Genomic DNA, 16,236 nt, shown 5'->3' with positions numbered 1-16,236 from the left:
TACCTGGGAGTCCTTACTTTCAGGCTTTAAATAAATTCACTTTCTTAAAGTTTGTTTCTCTGCTTATCTAAATTGTCTGCAAATCTTTTTCCCAGATTTGTGGCAAAAGAACCTGTGTTGGTTCAAGGGCTAAACTAACAATGCACACCAGCATCACTAATCTTAGGAGACCGATTTAGATGTCCCTTCCAGGAAGCCTTCTAAGATTTCCCCACCGCAGAAGGAACCTTGACCAGCTGGGCTCCCACAGCACAAGTGCATCATCCAGCCCACCCATGTGCTGGGCGTTACAAGGGGCTCTTCCATCCCAGCCAGGGGAAGGGTCTCATCCCATGATCAGCCAAGGCTCAGCTGGGGGCTGCTTCATCATAAATGAATAAGTGAAAGAGCAAAGAACAACCTGCCTTTGCCAAATGTAGACTTTACCGATACATCTGAGGGAAAGAACTGAGTTACAAAGAGTGGGGCAAGTGCTGGAAATTACCCCCAAATTCCCTGATGTTCTAACCCAGTGCTCACTCTTCTTTGGCCCCCTCCTGCTCCTTCTTCCTCTCTTCCTCGTGCTGCTTCTCCAGCGGCCCACACTGATCCTAGAAGGTAGTGGGAGAAAGAAACACCATAGGTGGGAGGCAAGGGTCTGCTGGCAGGAGTGGACTGACTGCAGCACAGTGGCACTGGCCATCCAGGATGGCAGCCCAGGATTGGCTGCTTCCTTGCTGTGTGACCTGGAGTGAGTCACTTTCCCTCTCTGAGCCTCAGCTTCTTCACCTCCACAATGGGGGAGAAAGGCTGGCACTTCCTGAGCATGTAACTGCCAAGCATTTCGCCCTGTCTCCTGAATCCCTCACAACGTCCCCATTTTGCAGATGGTGCAACTGAAGGTTGAGGCAACCTCGTGGCCTGTCCTAGGCTCCCAGCCAGTGGGTGGAGGGGCAGGCTGCAGGCCAGGCGGCCTACTCCAGGGCCTGGGTTCATAAGCCTTTCCAAGGGTTCCTGGGAGCAAGGAGATGAGGGGTGCCACGGCAGTCAAGGGAGATGACCTTAGGGGCAAAGCTGAGGAAGCTCTTCTCATTTTCATAATCATGAAGTACTTTCTTGTAAGTGGAAACTGCTTATCAGAGCTGTGATTTCAGAGTATTGCATCAAATAGCAGCAAGGAAATCCTTCCGCAGGTTTAAAGAAAGTGTTAAGGAGACGGTTACACAGTTGGGATGGTGACCTGGATTTGCTGCAGTTTGAAAAACCCCCAGTATCCATTCTCTTGGTAGGAGTATGAGAAACCTGGGGGTGGCAGCAGTCATCAGTGAGAATTCCCTGTGTGAGTCTCTTCCCCAAATTCCCACTGCAGCTCCTTGGCTGTGCTGCCACCTCTTGGTGGCCTCTCAACATTCCCCACCTCATCCAGCATTTTTCCTGATTCCCACTGCCTTCTCCCTCCTGGATTCTAGTCCACCCCGTGGCCTCTGCGAATCTCAGCTCTCCCTGCAGCAAGGAGGGTGCTTCAGAGCAGGACATCGGTCTTGCTGCTCAGCCCTGGCGGCCAGCTTTCCTCCTGGGCCTCTGGGGATGTCCCAGGCAGCACTGTCAGCGCTCCTTGCACTCACCTTTTTCTCATCTGTGGGAATGATCTCCGACTTGTGCATGCCCATGCACTCTATGACTTCATGGAACTCGTTTAGCTGCTCCTCACTCAACTGGGGCTTGTCAGCTGCAGGAAGGAGGAAGGGGCTGGCTGAGGGTGCTGGGATACTGGGGAGGGGGTATCAGGGAGGGTTGGGGTTCTGGGGACAAACCCCAGTAGGGGATGATTAATGGAGCAAGGCCAGGGTGCGATGAGATCTTGGGGTACGTACAATAGATGGCAATTCCCATTTTCTGCTTGTCCTCTGGAAAGAAGTATAACATGAAGGTCCTGGGGTTCTTGCTGAGCAGCAGGTGGGCATGAAATTCTGTGTCATTTTCTGATGAGAAATCCTCTGGGTGAAATGAGGGCCAGGGTCAGTGTGGTTCATGTATCACAGGCGAGGACACTGGGTTGTCCAGGGTGACACAGACGCCATCGTTGAAGGCCAGGACAACATGGCCCAGCTCCTACTGCATGCCAGGCCTGTCCTGACCATTTTGAGTAGTATGGATCCTCCCGGGGAGACCAGCTGTCAGGGCCCTCTGCCATCTACAGAGGAGGTGAGGCCCCAGCAGGAGCCTGAGGCCTGCCAGTGGAGTCAGCATTCCTGTGCTCCCACTGGGTGCCCTCTGGTGGTGATAGTGGGGCTGGGTGAAGTCACCACCCTTAGCTCCCAAAGGGGAAAGCAGTTGAGAGACAGGCAGGTCTGGAGTCAGCCCTGGATTTGAGTCCTGGCCCTAATTGCAGGTGTGTGGCGCAGGGGAAACCACTTGAGGTCTCTGTTTCCCCAATTCCTCGTCGGATCACTGTAATGTTCTCCTAGGGCTGCAGGTGAGAATTCAGTGGGTTCATTGCTGTGAAGCATTTCAGCAGCGCCTGGCACACAGCACGAGTTCAAAACGTGCAGTTATTACTGAGCATCTGTGTGCAGCATGGGCGTCTGTCCTGGGTTCTCTGTGCACAAAGCCCTGTCCTGTGTCCTGCTCCCCTCTTTTAGACTGGTCCACCCTCCTTCCTAACCATCCCTACCCTCCTCCTGACCCTTACCTTTGATGACCATTGTCCCATTTTTCCGGCGGACCAACAAGTGAGTACTGTTGTAAATGCAGCGGTCCCCACTAGACCAGACAGCCGGGGAGAAAAGCAGTAAGACAGTCAGGGAGAAGAGGGCCATCGCCCAGCAGACATTCGGGCAAGAGTTGGGTGGCCATTACAGTCATCCCTTCCTTCCCCTGCCATGGATGTGGAGGCAGAGACCCGGAAGAGGGAGGATCCACACAATCCAGCAACAGGGACTGGAAGCGGGGAGTGTGGGAGTCTTACATGGTCTGGTACGCTCTGAAATATATCTTGTCCTCCGTCTTGTTGGGGGCAAAGTAGAAGTAGTACGAGTCGATACTTTTAGCAGACTGATTGAACTTAGGGTGTCGGAAGATCACCGCGACACAGAACCACTTGCCAGAGAGCTAGGGAGAAGCCAGGGGTGATGGAGGCTGGAGCTGAGTCCTGGATGCTCTGCTGCGGCGAGTCTTGGGCTGATGTCCCTCCATTTTGCAAACAGGAAGACAGGGCTCCAGGTGGGGAGGGACTATGCAAGAGCTCGCTCCATGCAACACCACCCACCCAGCCCGGGTAGCCCCTCTGTGCTTAGCTCCGTGTTCCCTACTAAGAAATTGCAATGGGGCTACTGATTTTGGGGGTCATGAATTGCCTCTAACTTCTACCTGGTGGATCAGAACTGCACCCCAGGACCCAGGAGAGGGCACGGACCGTCACCAAATGGTGCGCAGGCACTCACCCAGTCCAAAGTGACATTGGTGATGGGCTTCGCCGTGAAGTTGGCACATTCTGGGCTCTGGGCACTCAGCAGAGGAAGGAGGCTCAGGACGGCGAGGGCCCAGGGCAGCGCCATGCTGATATGAGAGACACCTGCAGCTAGGCAGCACTGGCGGCTGGAGGGTGCAGGGACTTCTGTATGGAGGTGTGGGCGGGATCTAGGGACATGACTGGGACACATTCCAGGGAGGGTTTGGAAACTACCTTGTACAAAACCTTTTCTCCTTTCCCCAAAATCCACATTCCAAGTCTAATTTGGACCCCTGACCTGGAGGGGTGTCTAGGGCACAAAGGTCTGTCTATTCAGAGCCAAGGTGGGCATGGACTGCAGGGTTTCAATTAACATGTGTGGATTTCAATCCAGGGGCTGCGAAGCAATTGCACAGGTTTTCTTCCACTTCCTTTTCCAAAGTACCAACACCTGAGCAGGTAGAGCCACCAATCAAAAGTTGAAGTCACCTTAGTTCCCTGGCCTGTGTGGTATCATGTGGGGCGTTGGGCAGTGGAGAGTTTGGAGGGTGAGGGCAAATATGGATTCTACTCCAACTTAGTGTGCAACAACCATGGAAGAGCAAAAGTTCAGCGGGGTCTCAGCTAGCCCTGCAGGCAGGGACATTTCCGAAAGAGGAGCGCATCTCAGTTGACGTCTATGTCTAGTAAATGTATCACTGGAACCATCTCCCTACATCTAAACAGGACATTAAAACCTTGAGTCTCCACCCCCAGCATGCGAGTGGGGAGCTTGTCTGTCTTCTTCCCAATGTGTTCCCAATCCTGGAACAGTGCCCGGCACATGGTGGGTATTCAGTAACTACTTGGATCAATAATTCCACTGCCCATTTGTATTTCTACACCACAGGGGGATTGTCCAATTTTTTGCATCCAAATAAATGCTTTCAGAACACATTTTCATGGCATGCTGACCATTGTGTAGTCTTATTTATTGCATCATGTTTTGAATAATTTCTCACGGTTCAGCCTAGTTGCTAGTTATCATTTTAATGGATTTGTAGCCTCTCATTCATGTCCAAAATTCTACCCTACTTAATTCTGTCCTCTATAGCTTTTTATTTTACTTTTCCAGCTTTATTGAGCTACAGATGTCTTCAGCGTTTTATACTGTGATAGCCCCTTCGAAGTCTCATCCAGAGAGTGACCACATTGCTTGCGAAAATTGCGAAGAGAAAGAAAAGTATATGTCTGTATAAGACTTGAGCTTTTTTCAAAATAGCAGAAACCTAGAAACCATTCACATATCCATCCACCAATAAGAAAAGGGGAAAGCATATGGTAGTATTTCATTCAGTGGAATATTGGTGAGCAATGATACGGAATGAATGACAGAGATGCAGGTAACAACATGAATAAATCTTGAAAACATGCTGAGCAGAAGTCAGTCTGCTCATACTATATGATTCCATTTATGTGAAGCGATAGAATAGTCCAAATTCATCCATAATGTAGAAATCATGTCAGAGGTTGCCTAGGGCGAGGAGAGCAATTTAACTGCAAAGGCACAAAGGAACTCTCTGCAATAGATGTCAATGTTCTATATTATCTTTGTGATGGCATTTACACCTGTATGTCCATTGGTGAAGATTCAATGAACTGTAAACTTCAGATGTGCACATTTTATTTTATGCCTCAATGAATTTGATTTAAAAAAATCTCTTTCCAAAACATACAAAACAGAATTTGACAAATCAATAATAATGATTTTTGAGGTTATACAAATTTGCTGGTGTTCAAATAAGTCTCTTTCTACACATCCTTGTCAACACTAGAATTTCCCTTATTTTTTTCATTATTTTTGCAAGCTCCATTAGTTTTTTGGATTCGTGTTGCTCTAACTTGATACTTGAAGAAATGATCAGGGTTTTTTTAGAGGAAAGATTGCAAATGAGAGAGAGGAGCAGGAAGGACCTGGAAGGTCTGTAGCTTGAGTGTGTGATGGTGTCTGAGGTGACTGGAGTAACCCAGATTGAGGCTGGAGAGGTTGGTGGAATTGAAGCCTGCAGAGCATCTGTGCCAGGCTGAAGAGTTGGCAGTGGGCTCTGGGTGTATGAAGAGAAATGGGGAGGTTTTAAGTAGCATAGTATGGGAAGCGTCTGCTTGGCTCCAGTGAGGATAAAAGAAGGTAGAAATAGTAGCATGGATTTGAGAGACAGATGGAAGCCCTTGTGAGGTCCTGGTGAAACCTGATCGGGGGTACGGGTAGATCCAAGGCACTGTGTATGCAAGGAGAGGCTGAGGGTTGAGTGGCGACAGCGCCACCATTGTGCTTTGTCAAGTGGGGTTCGTGCTCAGAGCCCAGAGTTTGAGTAGGTATAGGTCCCTTCACCCCAATAACATACACACAGTTTTTTAAATAACACATAATCACTTGGGATCTGGTGCTAAGTGACCCAAAACCTCAAACATGTTTTCTCACCTCCAACACCATTCAGACCCCTAGAGAACCACGTGTCACTTTACCCCTGAAACAAAAAACCACTGTATCAAGTGTCCTGGGGATCTGTGGGTTCCCTACCGCTGATACAGGAGGTGGACACTGTTCTAGAGGTCAGGGAGGATTTGCGGAGATTTAGAGGTAAGAGGAAAGACTAATGTTCTCATACTTCTCTCTCAACAGAGACAACAAACTCTTGCGATATTAACCCTTGTTTCACAATCATGCCAAAAGTCCACTTTCTTACAACACAGGATTGGGGAGGGCCTCCCCAGTTAGACATAGGCAGTGTTTGCCAGCATTACACATGATCGCTGAGGAACATTTGGCCACGTAGTCATTCTGAGCACTCTGATGTGTAGGGAGGTAGATGGAAGACAGATCGGTGGACAGTCTTGACTCTTGACGTTGGCAGCAAGAGCTTGACTGCTCACATTAGGAAGGGTTTTCCATTTATGAAATATTTGAACACAATAGATAAATTTATTAAATAAATCTCTATAGCTAAAATTTGTTAAATAAATTCATTAAATAAATCTCCATAGCTAAAAATGTTCAAGTGGGCTTTACTTAAGTGCTTTTGATGGCCACCCCCCGGGTATTGAATCCTGGTCTGTGGGCCTGTATTTTCTCGTGGGCAGAGATGCTAGGGGGAGCCTGAGTGGGTGTTGGGCAGACCCAGAGCAGGACTCAACTTCTTTTGTCCAGAGCCTCTAGCTCTGGCCTAACCTGCAGGCCTCCAGAAGTGACCCCTCAGGGTATGTAGTGTGATTAGAAATATATTTGGGACCTCTCTCTGTCCAGAGAGCTGTCCTGTTGTTATCTGACAATAAACTTGTTTTTATGTCTTAAAAAAAAAAAAAGAAATATGCTTGATCTCCATTCTTTTTTTTTTAAGAGTTATTTATTTATGCATACAAGAACTGGGGTACAGGCCAGAGGTATGGGGTGAGAGGATTCACTAAAGACAAAGTGGGGAACAGAACAGGCAGATTGACTGAAATACAGGAGAGCTCTGCTGCGCCATGTGGTTAGCTCCCTGACAGGGGATCAAACCCGTACTGCAGAGGCTGCAGATAGTTTTGATACCGGAATTGTCAGGCCTAGTCTCCCAGCTAGGAACAGATCCCAGGCTGCAGGGCAGCGCTGAGCCCCAGCCGCTAGACCCCCACGGGTTGGTGTCTCACGAAGCCGCAGTAGGAACTTCGCAGACGCTCAGGCTAGCAAGCGAGAAGGGCAGGTTTGTTTAGAAGAAAAAGTTTATTGAGGAGAAAAAGAACAGAAATAAAGTGGGACTCCTAGGCCAGGGAACCAGGCCTGGGAGGGACAAGGAAGCCAAAGTGGAATTGTGTCTCAGGGAATATATACTTTCTTTCCCTGATTATTCCAAAGCTCCACCAGTCTCTTTGTAATTGGTCAGTTTTCGGCTGTCTCACTTAATTTGCTACTGAGTGGGGATCTTCCTTATCTAACAGGTTTGTCTTTCCCCATTTGTTACATTTTTATCTTTATGGTCTAGTCCTCCCGGTGAGCATCTTTACACTTTATCTTATCATCTGAAGAAAACCAGGACCATCCTTAACAAGATTATTTGTGGTGCTAGGATGTTTGTTTTTCCCAGTAGAATTGGTTACATTTTCTTGGTTGTCCTTATCTCTGAAGCCTCCCTAAATTCTTCAGAGGTCCCCTCCTGCACTGTCCCTAAAACTGCCTAATCACCCTAGCTTGCCCTGTCTCAGTTTCATAGTGCTGCATCTTAACCACTTGCGCCACCAGGGAGGCCTTGATCTCTGTTCTTGTTTGCACACGCACAGCTACTAAAATCCTTGTGATCTCTACTTGTCTTTTTGTGTAGTAATGAGTCATAGGGCAAGCGCAGAGCCCTGAGGGTCAGAATTGAACAGGAAAAGCCTCAGAGGAGGAAGGAGGCTCCAGAGATAAGGGCAACAAATTTCAAAGGGAACTAATCAAACACCCCAGGACTAGGGGCAACTGGACATTCCAGAACAAGCATGAGAAAGAAATGTATGCTAAGATAAGGGCTGGGACACAGAGACTTCATTCTGGGCACAGTGACATTAGGGCAGCGCATGAGACCACTGAGAACTAACCAATCACAAAGAGACTGGTGAAGCTTTAGAATAATTAGGGAAAGAAAGTCTACATTCCCTGAGGCACGGCTCCACTGGGCTCCCTTGCCCCTCCCTGGCCTGGTTCCACTGGCCTGGGAGTCCACTTTAGTTTCGTTCCCTTTCTACTTAATAAATTTTTCTTGGGGCCTCCCTGGTGGCGCAAGGCATTAAGACACAACCTATGAAACTGTCCGCAGCCACTGCAACACAAGTTCGATCCCAGGCCGGCCAGGGAGCTACCCACTGACACAGCAGATCTCTCCTGACTCTCCTGCTGCTCCCCTCAGCAGTGTACTTCAGTCAGTCAGCCTTTTATTGTTAGGGGGAAAAGGATGTCCTAAAGCTAATTCCATACAGGCTTTGTGGACTCCACCCCCACTCCAGGCCAAAGCCAAAGACACTGGGAACTCCAAATCCCATCACCACAAAGGGAAGGTGGCTGGGACCTGAGGATGGGGTTAAGCAGCCAAGTGAGTATAAAGACAGACACGTGGGCTTTGGGGGGGGTCCCCCATTTTGGCTCTCCGCCAGCTCGCAGTGTCCAGCCAGCTCTGAGAGTGGCTTTGGGTTTACAGGTCAGCGGATCGGGTAGGATGCACTAAAGACTTTATTTCCCTATTTTCTCCCTGAGTTGTACATTTTCCTTATTTCCTTTTCCCCTGTAAATAAACCTTTTATTAACCTTTTGTGTGTGCCTGTAGTGGAGTATTCATAAGTCCCTTTTAAGCGCACGGGTGAGGACCCACAGCCAGGAACCCGTTCAATATCAGGGCTGTCCTATAACATTATGTTCCCCACTCTGTCTCTGGTGAATCCTTTCACCCCTCACACCACTGGCCTGTCCCCCAGCTCTTGTAGGCATAAATAAACAAATCTTTAAAAATAATAATATAAACTTTTTTTTCCTCTAAACAAATCAGCCTCTTTTCACTTGCTTGCCTGAGTGTCTTCCAAGTTCCTACTGCGGCTTTGTGAGACACCAACCAGCAGTGGTCGTGTTATAGGACGGGGAGAGGGGCAGCCCAAGCCCCGCAAACCTGCCTATTCTAAATGGGTTCTGCCATCCGCCGCATCAACCCAAAACACAGGAGACTTTAATGAAAAGGAACTTTAATAAAACTAGGAAACAATACAGGTAAGGCAAAGAATCTAGTTTCTAAATGAAGCACCCAAAGTTACCCGTCCCCTCGTGGGTAAAAGTCCATCCAAATGGGATTGGCCCAGAGCAAGGCCCCAAAGCCTGCCACAAGTCTAAAGCATCTTCCAGTGGGGACCCACAGAAAAGGGTCACAAACAACCAGACAAGCCCGGAAGTGTAACAGGGTGGTCCCCAGGAAAGGGGGAAGTTCCAGGTTCCCTGCCCCACCCAAGGGAGGGTGGAGCTGAGCAGGAAGAGGAGAAGCTGCAGAAAAGACTGAGGAAGGAGGGAAGCAGGATGGAGCAAGGAGACCTGGAGGAGGCGCATGGAGCCTAGAGACACGTGAAGAAACTGCGCTTGTCTTTTGGTCGTGGACTAGGTGACACAGATGTGGGTGAGACCCGTGGGGAGGTGACAATGGCAGCTTTTATCTTGATGTTGATTTTGCTCTTTTCCTTCCGGGCTTGTCCAGTTGTTTGTGACCCTTTTCTGTGGGTCCCCACTGGAAGATGCTTTAGACTTGTGGCAGGCTTTGGGGCCTTGTTCTGGTCCAATCCCATTTGGATGGACTTTTACCCACGAGGGGACGGGTAACTCTGGATGCTTCATTTAGAAACTAGACTCTTTGCCTTACCTGTATTGTTTCCTAGTTTTATTAAAGATCCTTCCCATTAAAGTCTCCTATGTTTTGTGTTGATGCGGTGGATGGCAGAACCCATGTAGAATAGGCAGGTTTGCGGGGTTTGGGCTGCCCCTCTCCCTGTCCTATAACAGATGGAAAAGAGCAAAATCAACATCAAGATAAAAGCTGCCATTGTCACCTCCCCAAGGGTCTCACCCACATCTGTGTCACCCAGTCCACGACCAAAAGACAAGCGCAGTTTCTTCACGTGTCTCTAGGCTCCATGTGCCTCCTCCAGGTCTCCTGGCTCCATCCTGCTTCCTTCCTCAGTCTCTTCTGCAGCTTCTCCTCTTCCTGCTCAGCAACACCCTCCCTTGGGTGGGGCAGGGAACCTCCCCCTTTCCTGGGGACCACCCTGTTGCAGTCGAATGCCTGGGACTCAGCGCTTCCACTGCAGCCTGGGATCCGTTCCTGGCTGGGAGACTAGGCCTGGAAACCTGAAATCACGTATCAGTAATGAGGTGATTGTTGGCCATGGAGGAGGCCAGTGCTTTGGGGCAGCCTCAGGTTGGGAACTGGTTACCAGGGGAACCCACCCAGTGATTACAGGGTTGCAACTTTCAGTCTCACCTCCAGACCTCTGGGTGTTAGGGAGAAATGATGTCCTGAGCTAATCCCATGCAGGCTTTGTGGACCCCACCCCCACTCCAGACTAAAGCCATCAAGACATTGGGAAAGACAAATCCCATCACCACCAAAGGGAAGGTGGCTGGGACCTGAGGGTGGAGTTGGGCAGCCAGGTTGGATATAAAAACCAAACACGTGGGACTTGGGGGGCTCGCTGTCGCTCGCCTCCTGGCTTTATGGCTCCTGGCTTGCGGCCAGCTCTCAGAGCGCCATTTGGGATTCCTGATCGGCGGATCGGGTACGACTCATTTAAAACTTTGTCTCCCACTTTTCTCCCTGAGCTGTACATTCCCTCATTTCCCCTTCCCTTGTAAATAAACCTTTTATTAACCTTTCGCGTGTGCCTACAGTAGAGCGTTAATAAGTCCTTTTAAGCGCACGGGTGAGGACCCACAGTCAGGCACCCCGTTTTGTATCGGGGTTGCTCTACAACATGGGGAGGGGAGAGGGACTGGAGGTTGATTGAATCATCGACAGCCAATGGTTTAACCAACCAGGCTACGTAATGACGCCTCCATAAAATTCCTAAGTTCCAGGGTCCAGGTTGGGGACCACGTAGAGGTGAGTGGAGAGGGATACACCTACAGGCCCTGGAGCCTCCACAGCCCTTCCCACATACCTTGCCCTTTTACCACCCCCACCCCCACCCCCAATGCCATTTGACTGTTCCTGGACTGCACTGTTTTATAATAAACTGTTGATCTAGTAAGAAAACAGCTTTCCTGAGTTCTTTCAGTTGCTCTCACAAATGATAAAGCCTGAAGGATTGGGCCAGTCAGTCAGAAGCACAAGTGACAACTGGACTTCATACTGATCTTGTGGAACTGAGCCCTCCCTTCGTGCGATCTGGTGTTGCCTCCAGTTACTGTCAGAACAGAATTGAATTGAGGACATGAGGTGTCCTCTGAAGTCACAGGATCATTTGGTGCAGGAGAAAACCCCCACTTCGGTGGCCAGAGTATTGGGAAAAAGGAAGGCTGCACTTGCAGTGGTAAGCGCAGAGCCTCTTCGCAGAGGCAGTCCTCCTGACACTGACCACAACGGGGCAGGGGCGTGACCTGGTTGGTGCTTCCTCACCCCACAGCTGAATGCCAGTGTATAACTGCAGATACAAGCCCAAAGTAGACACAGTGTGAAACAACAACAACAGGATTTATTTACACAGTGAGAAAAAGGAGGGAGGGAGGGAGAGAATTCACAGGCTGGCATGTGGCCAGATGCTGAGAGTCAGACCCCAGTTAGCATCGTCTGAGCAGAGTCCAAGGGCCAAGCCAACACCATAAGTGGCAAGCCGGCAGCTTCTCTCAGACACCCCTCTTCCCCAATGGTTCAACTGCCCAAAGCCCCAGCAGTTTAATAGTCAAAAGCCTTAGGTCTGCCCTTTTCCCCATCAGCCTGCCCTTGGGGTGGAATTTTAAAAGCTCCACCTTCTGCTATAGAGTAAACATGAGTGGTATGGAGTCTAGAAAGCCACCCTTTGTATCATCAAAGTGGCTATGAGCGCCATCCACTGGCTGAGGTTGTCCTCACTGTTCCTCCAAAGTCCTCATTCTCACTGTCCTTCTGGCTGCCTCTGGGGTCTTCCTCTCCCTGCAAAGAGGTAATACAAGTTGTGCCTCCAAGTGTGTTCAGCACTACCCTGACAATTATCTTCTATTTTCTTACATTTCAGGGATATATTCCTAATTCTGTGGATTGAGATTCTGGGTAGCCACCCACCCCCAGCCCAAATCTCCATTGACCCTGACAATATCAAGAGAAGTTTGGCAGGAAAGAGACAGAAAATTGACCAGAAGGATGTCAGATGGTGGTTCAAACATTGTCCTGGCTCTACCACTTGCTGACTGTGTGACTTTGGGCAAGTCGTTTAGCGTCTCTGTCCCTCAGTTTCCCTACCTGCAAAATAGGAAGAATAATAGCTTCTAGTTCACTGGGTTGTTAAAGAGGATTAAATCAGTTCAATCAGTAAAATGCGTATTAAATGAAACAGACTTGCTTCTAAGGGTCCACCTATTACATTAACATTCACCACCAGTTTAGCAACACTCAAGGATGGAGAGAAAAAAATCCTGAATCATCAACATGTCAGTTTGCAGGATATCACCTTCTAAAGACCTCAAAATACAAAATTATGTCTATGGAAGAATCCAGAAAATAGGGAATTTCTCCCAGTCGACAGATGAGGAAACCAATGGCTTAAAGATGTAAGGTGATCTTGTGAATAGTCACACACAGGTGAGGTTAGGCCATCAGGGAAACACACCTATTCACAACCAAGTGAAAAAGCCACTTTTCATCTCTCTTCATCACATCCAGCGTAGAGTCCTGTGTCTGAGGACTAGCTGGTGACCTACCCCATGAACAACCATGGAGAATACAATGGTCCTAATGAGATACCATGTCTAAGCTGAGGAAATAACCCCAATGATTTGTTCAAGTCCTGCTTTGTGATCTTGGGTGATGTACCTAACCAATTTGGACCCAGGTTGCCCTTCTTGGGAGAGCCAGGGTAACTGTGCATGACTCACTGCGTTGTGCCCAAGATGAAAACCCAACACACTCCATGTGACTCCCAGTTCACATCAGAGCACAGGAATTTGTAGCCAATGTCTTTTCAGTGGTGCTATGTGGGGGTTGAACTGTACAAAACTGGATTTTCTTGGTCAAAAAGTAGGTGGATACAATATTTCAGAAGGTTTACCCTACTATGTTGGAGCAATCGCGATGTGTGTGGTTGGGAAACAGGGAAGGACATAACACCCCTCTTTGCAGAGAGAGAAATTGAGGCCTAGAGAGAGAAGGACCCACCCAAGACCATGCTCTGGTCAGGAACTGGGCCTGGAACCCAGCAAGCTGCTGGTGACTGTGGGCTAGAGCTACCCGCAGTCTGAATCATTGTGGCCAAAACAAACAGGCTGACCTAGGCTTTTCCCTGGAGTTGGCGGGACCAGCGAAGTTCACCCTGTTGGTTTCTTGACACTTGGTTATACAACAAGACATTGGGATTTGCTGCTTGGGGAGCCCAGGCCCTGTCTCCATGACCTTCTGCCCACTCTGGCTGGGAATGAACTGGCCTGGCTTCCCCAGCCTCACTGACCAGGTCACAGAGGCGCCCCAGGTCACTGAGGTCACCCAGCTGAGAATCGCGGTGTCACAACTTTAACATAGCCCTTTACTCCTCCCCATTCCTCCACCCCAAGCCCTTCTTCCTGACTGCCTCATGCCCTCCCTGACCATCAAAGTCCCTCAGATGCTGCCGAGGGCCTGGCAGGCAGGCTGTGGTGTAGACCTGCCTCCTGTCCTCCCGGCTCAGCCCTCCTCCTGAAGTAGACTGACAAGGGGTGCCGGCAGCAGGGGGCTGGCAGTGGTGATGATGTCTCATCTCCCCTCCATCCTCCCTCCACGCCTCTCCTTTCCCCCAAACCAACAAGGAGGAGTCGTGGGAAGAACAGCGGCCTGCGAATAGGAACACCCAGTTCTAGGTGGGTTCCGCTGTGGATCTTAGGCCAGTTTCACTTCTGAGCCTGAGGCTCCACATTTTTTTTAATATTTTATTTTATACAATTCTTACATAATTTTTCATTTTTGCACAATGACAATGTATGCATTGTCATTTTGGGTATATTCCCCATACAATTGTACCCCCCCGTATTTTGACCCTCGTCCTTCCTCTTCCCCCCTCGCCCCCCATAGTGTGTCTTAGGTTTATAGTTGCTTGTTGATTTTGATTTTTACTTTGTGTTAATTAGTCTTTTTCCTGGTCTCTTATTTAGGTTTTCTAGATTCCTGCTATGAGTGAGACCATCCAGTAGTTTTCATTTTCTTTCTGGCTTATTTCACTGAGCATGATCCCTTCCAGCTCCATCCAGGTTGCTGCAAACTGCATGTGTTTATCTTTTTTGATTGCTGAGTACTATTCCATGGTGTATATGGACCACATCTTCTTGATCCAGTCATCTATTTTTGGGCATGTGGGTTGTTTCCATTGCTTAGCTATTGTAATAGTGCTGCTTTAAAAATAGGGATGCAGGTGCCCTTTGGAATTAATGTTTCTGTGTCATTTGGGTAAATACCTAGGAGTGGAACTACTGGATCATATGGAAGCTCTATGTTCAGTAGGTCAAGAAATCTCCACACAGCTCTCCATAGTGGTTGGACCAGTTTGCACTCCCACCAGCAGTGCAGGAGAGTTACTTTTTCTCCACAACCTCGCCAACGTTTGTGTAGTTTTTTAAACATGTGCCATTCTCACTGGTGTAAGATGGTGTCTCATTGTAGTTTTGATTTGCATTTCCCTGATTACAAATGATGTTGAACATTTTTTCATATGCCTGTTGGCCATTTGCATTTCCTCTTTGGAGAAGTTTCTTTTTAGCTCTTCTGCCCATTTATTGACAGGATTATTTTCTTTGTTTTTGTTGAGTCTCATCAGCTCTTTGTAGATTTTTGTGATCAGTCCTTTATCATTAGTGTTGTGTGCAAAATTGTTCTCCCAGTCAACGGGGTTTCTCTTTGTTTTGGTTATTGTCTCCTTTGCTGTGCAGAAGCTTTTTAATCTGAATCAGTCCCAGCTGTTTATCTTTGCCTTCACTATCACTGATTTGGGTGATGTGTCTGTAAAGATGTCTTTGAGGGGCATGTTATGTAGTGTTTTGCTTATATTTCCTTCTATGTATTTTACGGTTTCAGGTCTTATGTCTAGTTCTTTAATCCATTTTGAGTTGGTTTTAGTGCATAGTGTGAGATTCTTTTGCATGTAGTGACCCAGTTTTCCCAGCACCATTTATTGAACAAACTTTCTTTGCTCCAATGCATATTCTTTGCTCCTTTGTCAAAGATTAGTTGACCATAAATCTGTGGGTTTATTTCTGGATTTTCTATTCACTTTCATTGGTCCATGTGTCTGTTCTTGTTCCAGTACCATGCAGTTTTGATGATTATGGCTTTGTAGTATAGTTTGAAGTTGGGAGTGTGATGCCTCCATTCCCTTCTTTTTTTTTTTTTTTTTCAGGAGAGCTTTGGCTATTCGGGTTTTTGGTGATTCCATATGAATTTCACTAATAATTGTTCTATTTCTTTGAAGAATGTCATTGAAATTTTTATTGGAAGACCATTGAATGGATATATTGCTGTTGGTAGGATGGTCATTTTAATAATGTTAATTCTTCCAATCCATGAGCAGGGGATGTCTTTCCATTTCTTTGTATCTTCTTCTATTTCTTTTAACAGTGTTTTATAATTTTCTTTGTATAGGTCCTTTACCTCTTTTGTTAGATTTATTCCCAAGAATTTGATTTATTTTTGTTTCAATAATAAAAGCATTTTTTTTTCATTTCTTCTTCTTCAGATTTATTGTTTTCATATAGGAAGGCTACTGATTTTTGCGTGTTGATTTTGTATCCTGCCACTTTACTAAACTGATTGATTAGTTGAATTGGTTTTTCTGTGGAGTTATTGGGGTTCTCTATGTATATGATCATATCATTGGCAAATAGTGATAGTTTAACTTCTTCTTTTCCTATTTGGATTCCTTATATGTCTCTCTTGTCTGGCTAGGAATTCCAGTATTATATTGAAAAGCAGTAGTGAGAATGGACATCCTTGTCTTGTTCCAGATCTTAATGGAAATGCTTTCAGCTTTTTGCCAATGAGAATGATACTTGCTATGGGCCTGTCATATATGGCCTTTATGATGTTGAGGTATGTTCCTTGTATCCCAAGAATGTCAAGGGCTTTTATCATGAATGG

The 16,236-nt window shown here is 47.6% G+C and overlaps 1 protein-coding gene across 1 annotated transcript; it reads right to left on the bottom strand.

Annotated features, from left to right (window-relative positions):
• Positions 1 to 502: 502 nt before the first annotated feature.
• Positions 503 to 3,536, bottom strand: LOC119231428 (alpha-1-acid glycoprotein-like). The gene is made up of 6 exons (XM_037493181.2): positions 3,423 to 3,536; positions 2,948 to 3,090; positions 2,672 to 2,742; positions 1,854 to 1,976; positions 1,605 to 1,708; positions 503 to 590 (listed from the first exon to the last, which is right to left on the bottom strand). Exons 1-6 carry the CDS (start codon positions 3,534 to 3,536, stop codon positions 516 to 518), a joined length of 630 nt encoding a protein of 209 aa, XP_037349078.1. The 3' UTR covers positions 503 to 515.
• Between the last annotated feature and the right edge of the window lie 12,700 nt (positions 3,537 to 16,236).

This window comes from Talpa occidentalis, unplaced genomic scaffold (assembly GCF_014898055.3).
Source record: "Talpa occidentalis isolate TD23 unplaced genomic scaffold, MPIMG_talOcc4v2.1 talOcc4.7, whole genome shotgun sequence".
In the NCBI taxonomy this organism is placed as follows: Eukaryota; Metazoa; Chordata; class Mammalia; order Eulipotyphla; family Talpidae; genus Talpa; species Talpa occidentalis.
Note: the sequence above shows the minus strand (reverse complement) of the source record. Positions and strands in the feature narration are given on the sequence as shown.